The sequence below is a fragment of the Scyliorhinus canicula genome, chromosome 17, assembly GCF_902713615.1.
Source record: "Scyliorhinus canicula chromosome 17, sScyCan1.1, whole genome shotgun sequence".
NCBI lineage: Eukaryota > Metazoa > Chordata > Chondrichthyes > Carcharhiniformes > Scyliorhinidae > Scyliorhinus > Scyliorhinus canicula.
Genome location: NC_052162.1, coordinates 1,011,454 through 1,029,781, shown reverse-complemented (window position 1 = coordinate 1,029,781; position 18,328 = coordinate 1,011,454). Strand labels below are relative to the sequence as shown.

The window sequence follows — 18,328 nt, the reverse complement described above, 5'->3', positions numbered from 1 at the left end:
AAGAGGAACCCAGGGGGAGGATCTGGAAGGACCTACTTGAAAGGATGGTGGAAGCAGATTCCTAGAAATCTTTGAAAGGCAACTGGACTGCGTACTTGAAGAGTGTGAATTTACAGGGTTATGGGGAGAAAGCTGAAATTGAACCAGCTCTTTGAAAAGCCAGCACAGAACTGGCTGAATGGTAGCTCCCTACACTGTCTGATCACACAGACACACACACAGAGGAGATTAGACAGAATCTACAGCAATAAAACAGGCCACTAAATCCAAAGGGTTCATCCTGATTATGCTCCACGTGAGCCTCTTTCCACCGTAGCACCATGACCTTCGAATCCTTTCTCGCATGCTTATCCAGCTTCACCTTAAATACATTTTCACCTCAGCATAAGCAATAGGGGAAGACCATTTAACTATTTGAACCTGTTCCAAAATGGAATTGCATTCTCACCACTCTTTGGGTGTGCAAGCTGCTCCTGAATTCCTGATTGGATTTATTAGTGACTATCGAATATTTATGGCCCTATTTTTAGTTTTCCTCACAAGCGGAAATCCACAAACATCCGATTGAACCCAGTGCTGGCATCACCTTCAGGCTAAACATTAGCCATGAGTCCAACACATTGCTCACCTCATTCAAACTTCCACAGCTCAGATTCACCATCCCATTGTTAATATTTATGGATAAGCTTTAAAGAGTAAAATTAAACTGTAAACCATTTCCATGTTTTTTTTATTTTGTAAAATTTATTTAAACGATGCACAGATTTTTCTATTTACATACAGCTGTCACCAAGGCATTGAACAAAGGTAATGTGCACAGCAAGATGGGTAGTTCACTTAGTGATTGTCATTTTCCTGCAAAGGTTTCAAGTTAACTATCTTACAAAAATACACGAAATGATTGATCTAAGGCACTGCTCTAGTCTAAACCAATACCAATGTGTAGTGAGCTTGACTCTTTCCCACAATCGTTACAGACTAGAAGATTCCTATTTCTAAATCCTGCACCAAGGGAATTATAGAATTTACAGTGCAGAAGGAGGCCATTCGGCTCATCGAGTCTGCACCGGCTCTTGGAAAGAGCACTTTTCACCTTGGAACCAAACCAACACATTTGCAGTAATAAACTTAAACAAAGATAAAGCAGCCAATAGCTTCTTCTTATGAAGAGGAGTGGATATGGCTAAGCAGGCTGTTCATTGCTGGCTCCTTCACTGAGGCTAACAAAGTACAGCAGCATAACTTATAGGAGGAGGCAATATTTAATAAACATAAAAGATGGAGCAAGTGCAGTAAAAAGAACACAGCTTCCTATATATGTTAGCAGCTATTTAACTCCATAAGCTAAGGAAGCTCGTTGCTTGCACTTCAGTTTCATATGTGTGGAGTATGGACGGGATATGAACTAGCAAGTTAAGGGCCACAGTGAAAAAGTTGTTCAAAGTTAATATTTCTTGATGGATGTCTTGGGATGATTCTTAATGATACAAAGGATGTTCATTAAGAATTGGTTTTGTGGCCCAATACTGCTGGCATGTACAATAATACTTACAAGTATATGGAGAAACCTCAATACATTAAGCACAGAAAGCTTATCTTAAAATGAGTGAATTATGTAAATACCAAGTTGCTACCTACAAATATTCGAGTTTATCAACTGAAGCCATTTCATTCTTAATGTATGTTAGTAGTGCAGCTTTATTGAACGTACAGTAATTGAGAAGGTTGGAGTCTTAACAGAGGTTTGTTTAAATAACAGCAACTCACATTTGGTTTCCTATGTCAGTACATGAAACACACACAACAACATTGCATTGAAACACCAACCAATATTTTCAGATTAGAAAGCTTTATCTTCTCTTCTCCACTTACCATTACCCTACCCTTCACTGTTACTTCTTCCTCCTAATATAGTGCTGTCCCAGTTGAATCAATAAGAACCTGGACCAGACATAGCAGTGAGTGGGCATAAAGAGAGAGAGAGAGAGAGAACAGAAACTATGTGAGAGGCGGGGAATGAGCCGGCGTGCTCTGTCACAACCACAAAGACACAGCCACAGAGCATTAGCATTTACAAAAAATCACAAAAACAAACGTACTGCAAACAAGTTTGATTTTGCAATTCAAATGCAATGCATTTCACATACAAACCATTATTAAGAGTTTTCCTGTCTTTAGCTTCATCACTTCTTGTGAGCAGCTGGTTTATTTCAACAAGTTACTTTTAAAAAGCTTTAACAAATAGGACTGGGACAATTTAACTGCAAAAACTGAGATAGTAATTGGCATTCCTTATCCTGCAGTTAGGGAGATGGAGCACTCATTCAGGATGTGACACACAAGGTCAGAATGAGAAATGTCAGCTAAACTCAGTAAATATGAAAATGAAGCTGGCCCGAATATCTCACGAGACAATACACAGGATAAGGAATGAAACTTCAACTGGTTACACTCATTGCCAAAAACATATGATAAAAATCAAAGGAACTGTCAGCTATTGAGAGAAAGCACAATGCACTCAGGGAGTAAGCCCCACAACTCTGAATGGTGCAAACTAGCATCCTATATGACATTTCACATGCCACCTTTCTTATGGTCTTTTTAATTCTTCTGGGAAAAATGAGGGAATTCCATAGAAGCAGCTCCTTGTAACAAGGCCATCAGCACTTATTAAAGTACTGAATATGCAAAGTGCAATCACAATGTTCGGAATCAAAGCCACTCAGAGTCCTGAGAAAACACAACAAATTAGAAAGCATTATATATAACAGTGTGTGCAGCAACAGGACATAGGGACCTCCCACCCTGCCTCATAGCATGCTATCAATACATCTTTCTAACCCCATCACCCTCGTGTATATGCAGCATCCCCATGAATACATCCATGCCATACCCTGCCATACCATCCATCCATACCATAGCCTGCCATACCATCCATCCATACCATAGCCTGCCATACCATCCATCCATACCATACCCTGCCATACCATCCATCCATACCATAGCCTGCCATACCATCCATCCATACCATAGCCTGCCATACCATACATCCATACCATAGCCTGCCATACCATACATCCATACCATAGCCTGCCATACCATCCATCCATACCATACCCTGCCATACCATACATCCATGCCATACCATAGCCTGCCATACCATACCATGCAATACCATACATCCATACCATACCCCGCCATACCATACATCCATCCATACCATATCCTGCCATACCATACATCCATCCATACCATACCCCGCCATACCATACATCCGTACCATCCCCCGCCATACCATACATCCATACCATACCCCGCCATACCATACACCCATCCACACCATAGCCTGCTACACCATATATCCATCCATACCATACCATCCATACGATATCCTGCCATACCATACATCCATACCATAGCCTGCCATACCCCACCATACCATACATCCATCCATACCATACCCCGCCATCCATCCATACCATATCCTGCCATACCATACATCCATTCATCCATCCATCCATACCCCGCCATACCATATCCTGCCACACCATACATCCATCCATACCATAGCCTGCCATGCCATAGCCTGCCATACCATCCATACCCCGCCATACCATATATCCATCCATACCATATCCTGCCATACCATACATCCATACCATGCCATACATCCATACCATAGCCTGCCATACCATACCCCGCCAAAAGTTCCACATTCTGCCACTCTGGGCAAAAAAGCTTTTGCCTGAATTCCCTCTGAGATTATTGACCATTTGATATTGTTGACCCTGGTATGGGTCTCTTCTGCAAGTGGGAATACCTAATCCCATTAAAAATGAATCCCAATGATTGGTTTGATATGATCTTATTAATGATCTGTGTATCTTGCCCCACTGACATTAGCCAGGGAGAATGTGACCTATTCCTTTTTCCATAATGTTCCGCTTCACATTTACCTGGATGAAATTAATTTGCCATTTATATTACCATATTCTATAGGAGGCATCGAAAACATCAAAGCATGTGCTTTCCTGATAAAGCAACAGACATCAGTCCTCTTTAAATCTTAAAACAATAAAAATCCAGGTTTGCTCAGAGGCGAGGAATTTGGTTCAATCGGAATATAAAACTGAGGGCAGCACGACGGCGCAGTGGTTATCACTGCGGCCTCACAGCGCCGAGGTCCCAGCTTCGGGTCACTGTCCGTGGGTTAGTGGTTAGCACTGCGGCCTCACGGCGCTGAGGTCCCAGGTTCGATCCCGGCCCTGGGTCACTGTCCGTGGGTTAATGGGCAGCACGGCGGCGCAGAGGTTAGCACTGCTGCCTCACAGCGCCAAATTCCCAGGTTCGATCCCGGCTCTGGGTCACTGTCCGTGGGTTAATGGGCAGCACGGCGGCGCAGAGGTTAGCACTGCGGCCTCACGGTGCTGAGGTCCCAGGTTCGATCCCGGCCCTGGGTCACTGTCCTTGTGGAGTTTACACATTCTCCCCGTGTCTGCATGGGTTTCGCCCCCACCACCCAAAGATGCGCTGTGTAGCTGGATTGGCCACACTAAATTGCCCCTTAATTGAAAAAAAAAAATGAATTAGGTACTTCAAATTTAAAAAAAATATATAAAACTGATTCTTGACATCTTGCTGCATTATTTCCTCCATTCATTCACACAATTTTTTTTTTTTTTAATGACTTGGTGGGCCGCAGAAATACCTGGCCGTAGTTTGCCCACCCCTGCTCTAGATAAATGGTCCAATAAGACAACACTAATACACCTCACTTTCTATCAACCCCACCTCAATTGGTGACAGGACAACTTTAAATGATGTCCCAAGAAAGATGACAAACTGCACCTCTATTACTGAAAACATAGGGGCAGCACGGTGGCACAGTGGTTAACACTGCTGCCTCATGGCATCGAGGTTCCAGGTTCGATCCCAGCTCTGGGAGTTTGCACATTCTCCCCTTGTCTGCGTGGGTTTCGCCCCCACAACCCAAAGATGTGCAGGGTAGGTGGATTGGCCATGCTAAATTGCCCCTTAATTGGAAAAAATGAATTGGGTATTCTAAATTTATAAAAAAGAGAAAAGGAAAAAAAAATGACTGAAAACACTGTCAGAAAGTGTGGAATCAAACCATACCTGATGTTTCCTCAATAGGTTTGGTCAAGGATGTCACTCCTCCATTCTCTTCCAGTGCAATGATATGGCTGTCGGGAATGCCAGCTGTATCAATCAGGGTTTGGTTATAGTCATCAGCATTACAGGGAGTTACAGCCAACTTGGTGACCTTTGAACAAACGTCAAGGTCAATATAATCCTGGAGGATCCACGTACTGGCTTTTCCATTCGGATGTCCAACACTTTCACCCACTTCATTTACATGTAAACGCTCCGACACATCACAGTCTTCCTTTAGCACTGGGCTTCAAATAGAAATGGAAAAATAACATAATAAGTAGGGGCAGGAACCCACTCTGATTTGAATGTAGTCTCAACTCCACTTGAAATGAAAATCACTTATTGTCACGAGTAGGCTTCAATGAAGTTACTGTGAAAAGCCCCTAGTCGCCACATTCTGGCGCCTGTCCGGGGAGGCTGGTACGGGAATCGAACCGTGCTGCTGGCCTGCTTTAAAAGCCAGCGATTTAGCCCAGTGAGCTAAACCAGCCCCACTTTCCTGCCTGCCCCACGATAACCCTCGTCTCCCTTGTAAATGAACATAAATGTACGATGTACCAGAGAGGTGAATAAAAATGTTCTGATTCTCTGTAGGAACAAAGGACACGAGACCAGAAGGAGGCCATTCTGCCCTTGGAGCCTGTCCCGCCATTCAAGGAGATCATGGCTGATTTGGGACCTAACTCCATAAACCTGCCTTTGGCCCATATCCCTTAATATCTTTACTTAACAACAATCTACTTCAGATTTAAAATTAACAATTGAGCTAGCTCACACTGCTGTGTGTGGGAGAGAGTCCCAAACTTCTACCACCTTTTGAGTGAAGAAGTTCTTCCGAACATCGCTCCTGAACAGTCTGACCCTAATTTCTAGACTATGCTCCCCAGCTTTCGAATCTCCACCCAGTGGAAATAGTTTATCCTCATCTACCCTGCCTTTCCCTGTTAATATCTTGAATACTTTGACCAGATCACCCTTTAACCTTCTAAATTCTAACAAAAACAGGCCTAATTTGAGTGATCTCTCCTCGGAACTCAGGTATCATTTCTGTCAACCCATGTTGCTATCCTTCGGCCAAAATATCCTTCCTACGGTGCAGTGCCCAGAACTGTTCACACTGACTCTGAGTGGGGTCTAACCAGGGGTCTATAAAGCTGCAGCATAACCCCCGTATCTTTATACTCCAATCCTCTGGATATAAATGCCAGCATTCTATTAGCCTTGCTGATTATTTTCTGCATTTTCCTGGAATTTTAAGGATCACTGCATCTGAACCCCGAGGTTTCTTTGGGACATTCGCTGGGCCTGACCGCTACCCTTTTACAAAGCGCTCTGCTCTATCCTTTGTTGGTCCAAAATGGAGAACCTCACACTTGTTTACATAGAATTCCATCTGCCAAAACATTTTTCATTCAATATCTTTCAATATCTCCTTGCAATTTTATGCTTTCATCTATCATGTGATAGTTGATCATATTTGTACATCCCAGAGGGATTTGGATAGGTTAAGTGAATGGGCTAGGGTCTGGCAGATGGAATACAATGTTGAGAAATGTGAGGTTATCCATTTTGGTAGGAATAACAGCAAATGGGATTATTATTTAAACGATAAAATATTAAAGCATGCCGCTGTGCAGAGAGACCTGGGTGTGCTAGTGCATGAGTCACAGAAAGTTGGTTTACAGGTGCAACAGGTGATTAAGAAGGCAAATGGAATTTTGTCCTTCATTGCTAGAGGGATGGAGTTTAAGACTAGGGAGGTTATGTTGCAATTGTATAAGGTGTTAGTGAGGCCACACCTGGAGTATTGTGTTCAGTTTTGGTCTCCTTACCTGAGAAAGGACATACTGGCACTGGAAGGTGTGCCAAGGAGATTCACTAGGTTAATCCCAGAGCTGAAGGGGTTGGATTACGAGGAGAGGTTGAGTAGACTGGGACTGTACTCGTTGGAATTTAGAAGGATGAGGGGGGGATCTTATAGAAACGTATAAAATTATGAAGGGAATAGATAGGATAGATGCGGGCAGGTTGTTTCCACTGGCGGGTGACAGCAGAACTAGGGGGCATAGCCTCAAAATAAGGGGAAGTAGATTTAGGACTGAGTTTAGGAGGAACTTCTTCACCCAAAGGGTTGTGAATCTATGGAATTCCTTGCCCAGTGAAGCAGTTGAGGCTCCTTCATTACATGTTTTTAAGGTAAAGATAGATAGTTTTTTGAAGAATAAAGGGATTAAGGGTTATGGTGTTCGGGCCGGAAAGTGGAGCTGAGTCCACAAAAGATCAGCCATGATCTGATTGAATGGCGGAGCAGGCTCGAGGGGCCAGATGGCCTACTCCTGCTCCTAGTTCTTATGTTCTATATTGACCTTGAATAAACTACACCGTTTTTCACTTCACATTTATCTAGTTATACTTGTTATTAGGATGCACTATTCAAAGTTGCAGAGTGTGCTTGATGAAATGTTTAAACCTGCGACAAAAGTTAATTCATTCAGACTGTAGGCCCACCCCCAGTGCTGTCGGCATGCACAGCAACATCCCACAAACAAAAGGAAGATGAACGATTCAACACCTTAACCATCAAATGAATCTCAACAAAACTTGGCAATTCTAAGCAAGCAGCGCTCCCGAGGTACTCCACTGGAATATCAGCCCGGATGGTGCTGCAGCTCAGGGTGGGGTGTGAACATAACCTCCTGGTTCAACGGTCAGAGTGAAGCCACTGAATTAAACAGACACTTGTAACTGTACACAATGGACCTTGCCATTCACAGACATGGAGATAAAACTCTTGCTCTCGAAAAAGTAAGTCAATAGTTAAACAAGATAATCAGGGAAGTAAATAAATTACTGAGACAAAGAAATAACCATCAACATTCCCAAGTATTTACCTGGTGTTTTGGGAGGGTTGTGGACATGGGGCACATTGGCACAGCTTCTTTCATGCCCTAGAATTCACCTGCGGCCCATTGCAGTAGGCAGGCACTTTAGAGACAGCCGTCTGTGCACAGTGGGTGTTATTGATTCATTGACAGACTACTGATATGGAGTGACTGGAGCCTAGACTCTGACACTGCAGAGTGACTGGAGCCCAGACTCTGACACTGCAGAGTGACTGGAGCCCAGACTCTGACACTGCAGAGTGATGGAGCCCAGACTCTGACACTGCAGAGTGACGGAGCCCAGACTCTGACACTGCAGAGTGACGGAGCCCAGACTCTGACACTGCAGAGTGACGGAGCCCAGACTCTGACACTGCAGAGTGACGGAGCCCAGACTCTGACACTGCAGAGTGAGGGAGCCTAGACTCTGACACTGCAGAGTAACTGGAACCTAGACTCTGACACTGCAGAGTAACTGGAACCTAGACTCTGACACTGCAGAGTGACGGAGCCTAGACTCTGACACTGCAGAGTGACGGGAGCCTAGACTCTGACACTGCAGAGTAACTGGAACCTAGACTCTGACACTGCAGAGTGACGGAGCCGAGACTCTGACACTGCAGAGTGACGGAGCCCAGACTCTGACACTGCACAGTGACGGGAGCCTAGACTCTGACACTGTACAGTGACGGGAGCCTAGACTCTGACACTGCAGAGTGACGGGAGCCTAGACTCTGACACTGCAGAGTGACGGAGCCTAGACTCTGACACTGTACAGTGACGGGAGCCTAGACTCTGACACTGCAGAGTGACGGAGCCTAGACTCTGACACTGTACAGTGACGGGAGCCTAGACTCTGACACTGCAGAGTGACGGGAGCCTAGACTCTGACACTGCAGAGTGACGGAGCCTAGACTCTGACACTGCAGAGTGACGGGAGCCTAGACTCTGACACTGCAGAGTGACTGGAGCCTAGACTCTGACACTGCAGAGTGACGGGAGCCTGGACTCTGACACTGCAGAGTGACGGGAGCCTGGACTCTGACACTGCAGAGTGACGGGAGCCTAGACTGGGTAGATAGAAAAGGCAGAGGAAGTGTTCATCTGCCAATTTTCCTCTTCTGATCATTTTCAGCTGCTGCATAAACTTTCTAAATATATATTTAGAGGTGCAGAAACCTACCTCATATCCACTGTATGCTCTTTGTTCAAACAGTCCCTCATGTCATTCGTCTTGTCCACACCATTCAGCTCAGTTTCCTCGCCCACTGCAGCTTCATCTGACCACTCTGCACATTCTTGCACATTCTCTTGAAGCTCATCAATTTCGTCTGTGCTGTCTGAAGGCAGACGATGGGGAAATATTTCAGCAGCTGTTCCCCCATTGAATTGGTTCAAATCAAAAAACATTTAGCGATATCAAAACTTCCCTGTGTATTCATACACAGGCCACAGCAAGGTTCATACGCAGGACACAGCAAGATTCATACGCAGGCCACAGCAAGGTTCATACGCAGGACACAGCAAGATTCATACACAGGACACAGCAAGATTCATACACAGGACACAGCAAGATTCATACACAGGACACAGCAAGGTTCATACACAGGACACAGCAAGATTCATACACAGGCCACAGCAAGATTCATACACAGGCCACAGCAAGATTCATACACAGGACACAGCAAGATTCATACACAGGCCACAGCAAGATTCATACACAGGCCACAGCAAAGTTCATACGCAGGACACAGCAAGATTCATACGCAGGCCACAGCAAGGTTCATACGCAGGACACAGCAAGATTCATACACAGGCCACAGCAAGGTTCATACGCAGGACACAGCAAGATTCATACACAGGCCACAGCAAGATTCATACACAGGCCACAGCAAGATTCATACACAGGATTTAGCAAGATTCATACACAGGACACAGCAAGATTCATACACAGGCCACAGCAAGATTCATACACAGGCCACAGCAAGATTCATACACAGGCCACAGCAAGATTCATACACAGGACACAGCAAGGTTCATACACAGGACACAGCAAGATTCATACACAGGACACAGCAAGATTCATACACAGGACACAGCAAGATTCATACACAGGCCACAGCAAGATTCATACACAGGCCACAGCAAGATTCATACACAGGCCACAGCAAGGTTCATGCGCAGGACACAGCAAGATTCATACACAGGACACAGCAAGATTCATACACAGGACACAGCAAGATTCATACACAGGACACAGCAAGGTTCATACACAGGACACAGCAAGATTCATACACAGGACACAGCAAGATTCATACACAGGACACAGCAAGATTCATACACAGGACACAGCAAGATTCATACACAGGACACAGCAAGATTCATACACAGGCCACAGCAAGATTCATACACAGGACACAGCAAGGTTCATACACAGGCCACAGCAAGGTTCATACGCAGGACACAGCAAGATTCATACACAGGACACAGCAAGATTCATACACAGGACATAGCAAGATTCATACACAGGACACAGCAAGATTCATACACAGGCCACAGCAAGATTCATACACAGGACACAGCAAGATTCATACACAGGACACAGCAAGATTCATACACAGGCCACAGCAAGATTCATACACAGGCCACAGCAAGATTCACACACAGGACACAGCAAGATTCATACACAGGACACAGCAAGATTCATACACAGGCCACAGCAAGGTTCATACACAGGACACAGCAAGATTCATACGCAGGACACAGCAAGATTCATACACAGGCCACAGCAAGGTTCATACACAGGCCACAGCAAGATTCATACACAGGCCACAGCAAGGTTCATACACAGGACACAGCAAGATTCATACACAGGACACAGCAAGATTCATACACAGGACACAGCAAGATTCATACGCAGGCCACAGCAAGATTCATACGCAGGACACAGCAAGATTCATACACAGGACACAGCAAGATTCATACACAGGACACAGCAAGATTCATACACAGGACACAGCAAGATTCATACACAGGACACAGCATGACAGAAAATGGATTTAAATATAATCAGCACTTTAACATAGAGAAACATTTTCCAATTTGTAACAAAGGATATGAGGGAACCTAACATCAAGTCAAAGGGGCAGAGCTTAGGAGGCTGACTTGATCAAGGATTAGGTTTGAAACGTGAAGGAAAGGAGTTTCTGGAGGGAATTGCAGAGTTGGAGCTGGGCAGCAGTAAATACAGGCTATTTATTCAACTGCAGTGAAATTGATTCCCAAAGTCCTTCTGCTGGAAATCTGCTGTCTTTACCTGGTCTGATCTACATGTGATCCAGACCCACACCGGTGTGGCTGACCCTTTAACTGACCCCACTGAAATGGCCGAGCGGGACTCTCAGTTCAAGCACAATTAGGGATGGGCAACAAATGCTTCCCTTACCACTGACACCACATCCTGTAAAAAAAATAATCTGTCTGCAAATGAAGACCCAGTGTTTCCCAATTTCATGGAGTTTTAGGAGATGTTTAAAGAGGCCGCACAAAAAAAGGTTCAGTTTTCAAACTGGGGAGTCCACAATAATCATCAAAGATTTCCACTTATTAATTTACAACCATATTCATTAAAAAAAATTACCCAATTATTTTTTCCAATTAAGGCGTAATTTAGCGTGGCCAATCCACCTACCCTGCACATCTTTGGGTTGTGGGGGTGAAACCCATGCAGACACGGGGAGAATGTGCAAACTCCACACGGACAGTGACCCGGGGCCGGGATTCAAACCCGGGTCCTCAGCATTGCAGTCCCAGTGCTAACCACTGCACCACCGTGCTGCCCTTATTTATGACCATATTCATACTGTCTATTCTATAGGTTCCGGTTTGCATCAACATCACTTTTCCTTTGGAACAGGATCCTTCCTGCCTGATGCTACAGAGAGATGGGAAGTGTTAGTATCTGCAGAGGGTCGCAGTACAGGACTGTGGCTCAGGACTCTGTTCCAAGTCACATACCCACATCATCCGCATCGTAGTTTCTGGGTTCGTCCTCACTACTTTCTTCAGCAGCACCACTATCAGCCTTCTGTGTAAATAGGAGTGTTATAAAATCAGCATTCTTTATACAAGATCTGAGAATTCACATTTCACAAGCCCATTCATCCCCTCGACCCCATTCCACGTTTCAATAACAGCCGATCTGTATCTTAACCCCACGGTACAGCTGTGGTCCTGTAGCCCTCAATACCCTAGCCTAACTGAATTTAACCCATTTCTGTTTGGAAATTTTCACTTAACTCCCCAGCCTCTTAGTTTTGAGGACAGAATTCCAGATTTTCACTGGGCAAGAACCTGCAAAACATAGTTCAATCATAAATCCAAATTCTTCACCATCTGCTTCCACAGGTAACTGTATTGACTTCCACATTTCACAATACCTGTAGACTTTAGTCCCGGACTTCCCAATAATTACAGGCTCAATCACTGGGATATATCACAGCTGCCAGAACAATATTTTAATATTTCAATTTATCCCAACTCCCTGGACCCAAATCAGAAAGTGAAATTGTGCCACTAGTGTGTTTCCCTCATCTTCATTCATACTTCTGACCAGTCATAACCTTCTGCAGTACATGGGTATGCCACAAACACCTGTCCAGTGTGGGCAAGCATTAGCTGCATTATTGAGCACATATTCCTGACAATATAATATTTTTTTATTAGTGTCACAAGTAGGCTTACATTAAAACTGCAAAAACCCCCTGCGCTTATTCGGGTCCACAGAGGGGGAATTCAGAATGTCCAAATTACCTAACAGCACGTCTTTCAGGGCTTGTGGGAGGAAACCGGAGCACCCGGAGGAAACCCACGCAGACACAGGGAGAACCTGCAGACTCCGCAGACAGTGACTCAAGCCAGGAATCGAACCTGGGGCCTTGGAGCTGTGAAGTGCTAACCACTGTGCTACCGCAGTGTATTGGCCACGGTCCCAGCAAAAGATAGAGAACCCCAGCAACAAACCGAACTGAAGTGGGATGTTTACCTTCAGTTCCTGATTAGTCAAAAGAAAGGTAAAGTCACGATAGTCCCAGATGACCATAGCCTACTTGCCCCTTTGAGGGGGAGAGCTGACTGGTGGTGGTTTAACCTGAAGATCACCACACCTTAGCCAAGGTGCAAGGTTGAGAAGGCAGGGCCTTCACGAACAATCTCAGCCGGTAGGGGAATTGAACCCACACTGTTGGCCTCGCTCTGCATCATGAACCAGCTGTCCAGCCCACTGAGCTAAACCAATCCCCCCCAGTTCCAGATTACTGCCTGGAGTTCAGCAATTAGTGTGGAAAATCATTCAAACTTTGAGAAATGAAGTTTGAAACACAAAACTGCTCAAAATCCATTACCTTTGATTCGCCTTGGTCAGGCGTCCGTGTTCTTGTCATAATCTCTGCAATTCTCTGTTAATTATAATAATAATCTTTATTGTCACAAATAGACTTACATTAACACTGCAGTGAAGTTATAGGAAAGAATTTACTTGTGTGTGACACCAGGAATGAAAACATCCAAACTCATTGGTACAAAGGAAACGTGTTACAAATATGGAAGAATGTAGAAGCTTGTGGGCAGTAATACCGATGTCCCAGCAGGATTTGTTCCAACTGACAGAGACTAAACTATTTCCTGCTCATACTTAAAGCTGTTATCCCCCAGACCTACACTTACTAAGGCACAATACAGGCAACATGGACAGGGAAACAAGTTACAGCAAGTTCCTCAATATTTTCTATCCAACTCCCGTACTATATTTAAGTATCTTCAAACCAACTAGTGAGGATATAGCATCATCAAATGATACAGGGCAGGAGGCCATTTGACACATCATGCCAGCACCTTGAAAGACCTGTAACAATTATCGAGCCATTATTCAAGAAAGAGACAGATCATTTTTGAAATTTTAGTGCAGGAATATGGTAGGGATTGGGGCTCAGCCATGATCATACTGAATGGCGGAGCATGCGTGAATGGGCCAAATGGCCTACTCCTGCTCCTACGTTATAGCACAGGAGAGTCCATGCCTCTACTAGGTCGACTGCCCAGCATTCTGATAGCAGGTACAGTCAGGTGGTCACTTTGTACAGGCAGAAAGGGAATGCCTGACAGCCAAACAGGCAGGGCAGGGTCCCTGGGGTCCACCTCCCCCTCTAATAAGTTTTTTGTTTTGGATACAGCTGGGGAGGTGGTTTCTAGGGGAGATCAGCAAGACCATAAGGCCATAAGACATAGGAGCAGAATTAGGCCACTCGGACCATTGAGTCTATTCTGTCATTCAATCATGGCTGATATTTTTCTCAGCCCCATTCTCCTGCCTTCTCCCCATAACCCCGATCCCCTGATTAATCAAAAACCTATCTATCTCTGTCTTAAAGACACTCAGTGATTTGGCCTCCACAGCCTTCTGCGGTAAAGAGTTCCAGAGATTCACCACCCTCTGGCTGAAGAAATTCCTCCTCATCTCTGTTTTAAAGGATCGTCTCTTTAATCTGAGATGGTGTCCTCTGGTTCTAGTTTTTCCTACAAGTGGAAACATCCTCTCCACGTCCACTCTATCCAGGCCTCACAGTATCCTGTAAGTTTCAATAAGATCCCCCCCCTCATCCTTCTAAACTCCAACGAGTACAGATCCAGAGTCCTCAACCATTCCTCATACGACAAGCTCTTCGTTCCAGGGATCATTCTTGTGAACCTCCTCTGGACCCTTTCCAAGGTCAGCACATCCTTCCTTAGATAAGGGACCCAAAATTGCTCCCAATACTCCAAATGGGGTCTGACTAGAGCCTTATACAGCCTCAGAAGTACATCCCTGGTCTTGTATTCTAGCCCTCTTGACATGAATGCTAACATTGCATTTGCCTTCCTAGCTGCCGACTGAACCTGCACGTTAACCTGAAAAGAATCGCGAACAAGGACTCCCAAGTCCCTTTGTGCTTCTGATTTCCTAAGCATTTCCCCATTTAGAAAATAGTCTATGCCTAAATTATTCCTTCCAAAGTGCACAATCTCACTTTTTCACATTGTATTGCATTTGCCACTTCATTGCCCACTCTCCTAGTTTGTCCAAATCCTTCTGCAGCCCCCTCGCTTCCTCAATACAACCTGTCCCTCCACAGATCTTTGTATCATCTGCAAACTTAGCAACAGTCCCTTCAGCTCCTTCCTCCAGATCATTAATGTATATTGTGAAAAGTTGTGGTCCCAGCACCGACCCCTGAGGCACACCATTAGTCACCGGCTGCCATCCTGAAAAAGACCCCTTTATCCCCACTCTCTGCCTTCTGGCATGCCATGATCTTACCCTAAACACCATGGACCCTTATTGAACAGTGTCCTATGCGGCACCTTGTCAAAGGCCTTCTGGAAATCTAAATAAATCACGTCCACTGGTTGTCCTTTTTCTAACTTCCTTGTTACCTCCTCAAAGAACTCTAACAGATTTGTCAGACACAACCTCCCTTTGACGAAGCCGTGCTGACTCAGTCCTATTTTATCATGCACTTCCAAGAACTCCGCGATCTCATCTTTAATAACGAACTCTAAAATCTTACCAATGACCAAAGTCAGGCTAACCAGCCTATAATGTCCCATCTTCTGCCCCCCTCCCTTCTTAAACAGTGGTGTTACATTAGCACTTTCCAGTCCTCTGGGACCCTTCCAGGCTCCAGTGATCACTGAAAGATCAACACCAATGCCTCCATAATCTCATCAGCTATCACTTTTAGAACCCTGGGGTGTAGTCCATCCGGTCCAGGTGACTTATCCACCTTCAGCATTTCAGTTGCTCCAGAACCTTCTCCTTAGTAATGGTCACTGCATTCACCTCTGCCCTGATTCTCCTGGAGCTCTGGCATCCCACTGGTGTCTTCCACCGTGAAGACTGATGCAAAGTAACTATTCAGTTCCTCTGCTATTTCTTTGTTTCCTATTATTTCTTCTCCAGCCACGTTTTCCAGTGGTCCAATATTATTTTTGCCTCTCTTACCTTTTATATATCGAAAAAAACTCTTCCCTTCTTTCTTTCTATTACTAGCTAGTTGGGGGGGGGGATGACCTACCGGGGGAAGGCCCCAGCGGCCAGGTCTCTGGCACTGAGTCTGGCTCTGGGGCTCAGAAGGGAAGGGGGGAGCATAGAAAAGCAATAGTAATAGGAGATTCAATGGTTAGGGGAATAGATAGGAGATTCTGTGGTCGCGAGCGAGACTCCCGAAAGGTATATTGCCTCCCGGGTGCCAGGGCCAGGGATGTCTCGGATCGTGTCTTCAGGATCCTGAAGGGGGAGGGTGAGCAGCCAGAAGTTGTGGTGCACATTGGTACCAACGACGTAGGTAGGAAAAAGGGTGTGGAGGTAATAAACAAGTTTAGGGAGTTAGGCTGGAAGTTAAAAGGCCAGGACAGACAGAGTTGTCATCTCTGGTTTGTTGCCGGTGCCACGTGATAGCGAGGCTAGGAATAGGGGGAGAGTGCAGTTGAACACGTGGCTGCAGGAATGGTGTAGGAGGGAGGGCTTCAGGTATTTGGATAATTGGAGCGCATTCTGGGGAAGGTGGGACCTGTACAAGCAGGACGAGTTGCATCTGAACCAGAGGGGCACCAATATCCTTGGGGGGGGGGGGGGGGGGGGGGGGGGGGGGAGGTTTTCTAGTACTCTTCGGGAGGGTTTAAACTAATTTGGCAGGGGAATGGGAACCGGATTTGTAGTCCAGCAACTAAGGAAGCCGATATTCAGGACGCCAAAGCACGTAGTGATGCAGTGGGGAAGGTAACACTGACAAAGGAGAGTGCTTGCAGGCAAGGAGATGGGTTGAAGTGTGTATACTTTAATGCAAGAAGCATCAGGAATAAGGTGGGTGAACTTAAGGCATGGATCGGTACTTGCGACTACGATGTGGTGGCCATCACGGAAACTTGGATAGAAGAGGGGCAGAAATGGTTGTTGGAGGTCCCTGGTTATAGATGTTTCAACAAGATTAGGGAGGATGGTAAAAGAGGTGGGGGGGGTGGCATTGTTAATTAGAGATAGTATAACAGCTGCAGAAAGGCAGTTCGAGGGGGATCTGCCTACTGAGGTAATATGGGTTGAAGTCAGAAATAGGAAAGGAGCAGTCACCTTGTTGGGAGTTTTCTATAGGCCCCCCAATAGCAGCAGAGATGTGGAGGAACAGATTGGGAAACAGATTTTGGAAAGGTGCAGAAGTCACAGGGTAGTAGTCATGGGTGACTTCAACTTCCCAAACATTGAGTGGAAACTCTTTAGATCAAATAGTTTGGATGGGGTAGTGTTTGTGCAGTGTGTCCAGGAAGCTTTTCTAACACAGTATGTAGATTGTCCGACCAGAGGGGAGGCCATATTGGATTTAGTACTTGGTAATGAACCAGGGCAGGTGATAGATTTGTTAGTGGGGGAGCATTTTGGAGGTAGTGACCACAATTCTGTGACTTTCACTTTAGTTATGGAGAGGGATAGGTGCGTGCAACAGGGCAAGGTTTATAATTGGGGGAAGGGTAAATACAATGCTGTCAGACAAGAATTGAAGTGTAGAAGTTGGGAACATAGGCTGTCAGGGAAGGACACAAGTGAAATGTGGAACTTGTTCAAGGAACAGGTACTGCGTGTCTTTGATATGTATGTCCCTGTCAGGCAGGGAAGAGATGGTCGAGTGAGGGAACCATGGTTGACAAGAGAGGTTGAATGTCTTGTTAAGAGGAAGAAGGAGACTTATGTAAGGCTGAAGAAACAAGGTTCAGACAGGGCGCTGGAGGGATACAAGATAGCCAGGAGGGAACTGAAGAAAGGGATTAGGAGAGCTAAGAGAGGGCATGAAAAATCTTTGGCAGGTAGGATCAAGGAAAACCCCAAGGCCTTTTACACATATGTGAGAAATATGAGAATGACTAGAGCGAGGGTAGGTCCGATCAAGGACAGTAGCGGGAGATTGTGTATGGAGTCTGAAGAGATAGGAGAGGTCTTGAACAAGTATTTTTCTTCAGTATTTACAAACGAGAGGGGCCATATTGTTGGGGAGGACAGTGTGAAACAGACTGATAAGCTCGAGGAGATACTTGTCAGGAAGGAAGATGTGTTGCGCATTTTGAAAAACTTGAGGATAGACAAGTCCCCCGGGCCTGAAGGGATATATCCAAGGATTCTATGGGAAGCAAGAAATGAAATTGATCGTTTCGTCCTCGCTGTCAACAGGGGTGGTACCAGAGGATTG

The 18,328-nt window shown here is 45.3% G+C and overlaps 1 protein-coding gene across 1 annotated transcript in view; it reads right to left on the bottom strand.

Annotated features, from left to right (window-relative positions):
* Positions 1 to 712: 712 nt before the first annotated feature.
* map7d3 (MAP7 domain containing 3) overlaps positions 713 to 18,328 on the bottom strand; it is a 125,275-nt gene continuing 107,659 nt past the window's right edge. Inside the window, exons 14-18 of the mRNA XM_038776080.1 lie at positions 13,460 to 13,513; positions 12,075 to 12,144; positions 9,241 to 9,397; positions 5,137 to 5,420; positions 713 to 2,730 (exon numbers count right to left, since the gene is read on the bottom strand). Of these exons, the coding sequence (XP_038632008.1) occupies positions 2,723 to 2,730; positions 5,137 to 5,420; positions 9,241 to 9,397; positions 12,075 to 12,144; positions 13,460 to 13,513 (573 nt within the window). The 3' untranslated portion in view covers positions 713 to 2,722. The remainder of the gene's footprint in view (positions 2,731 to 5,136; positions 5,421 to 9,240; positions 9,398 to 12,074; positions 12,145 to 13,459; positions 13,514 to 18,328) is intronic.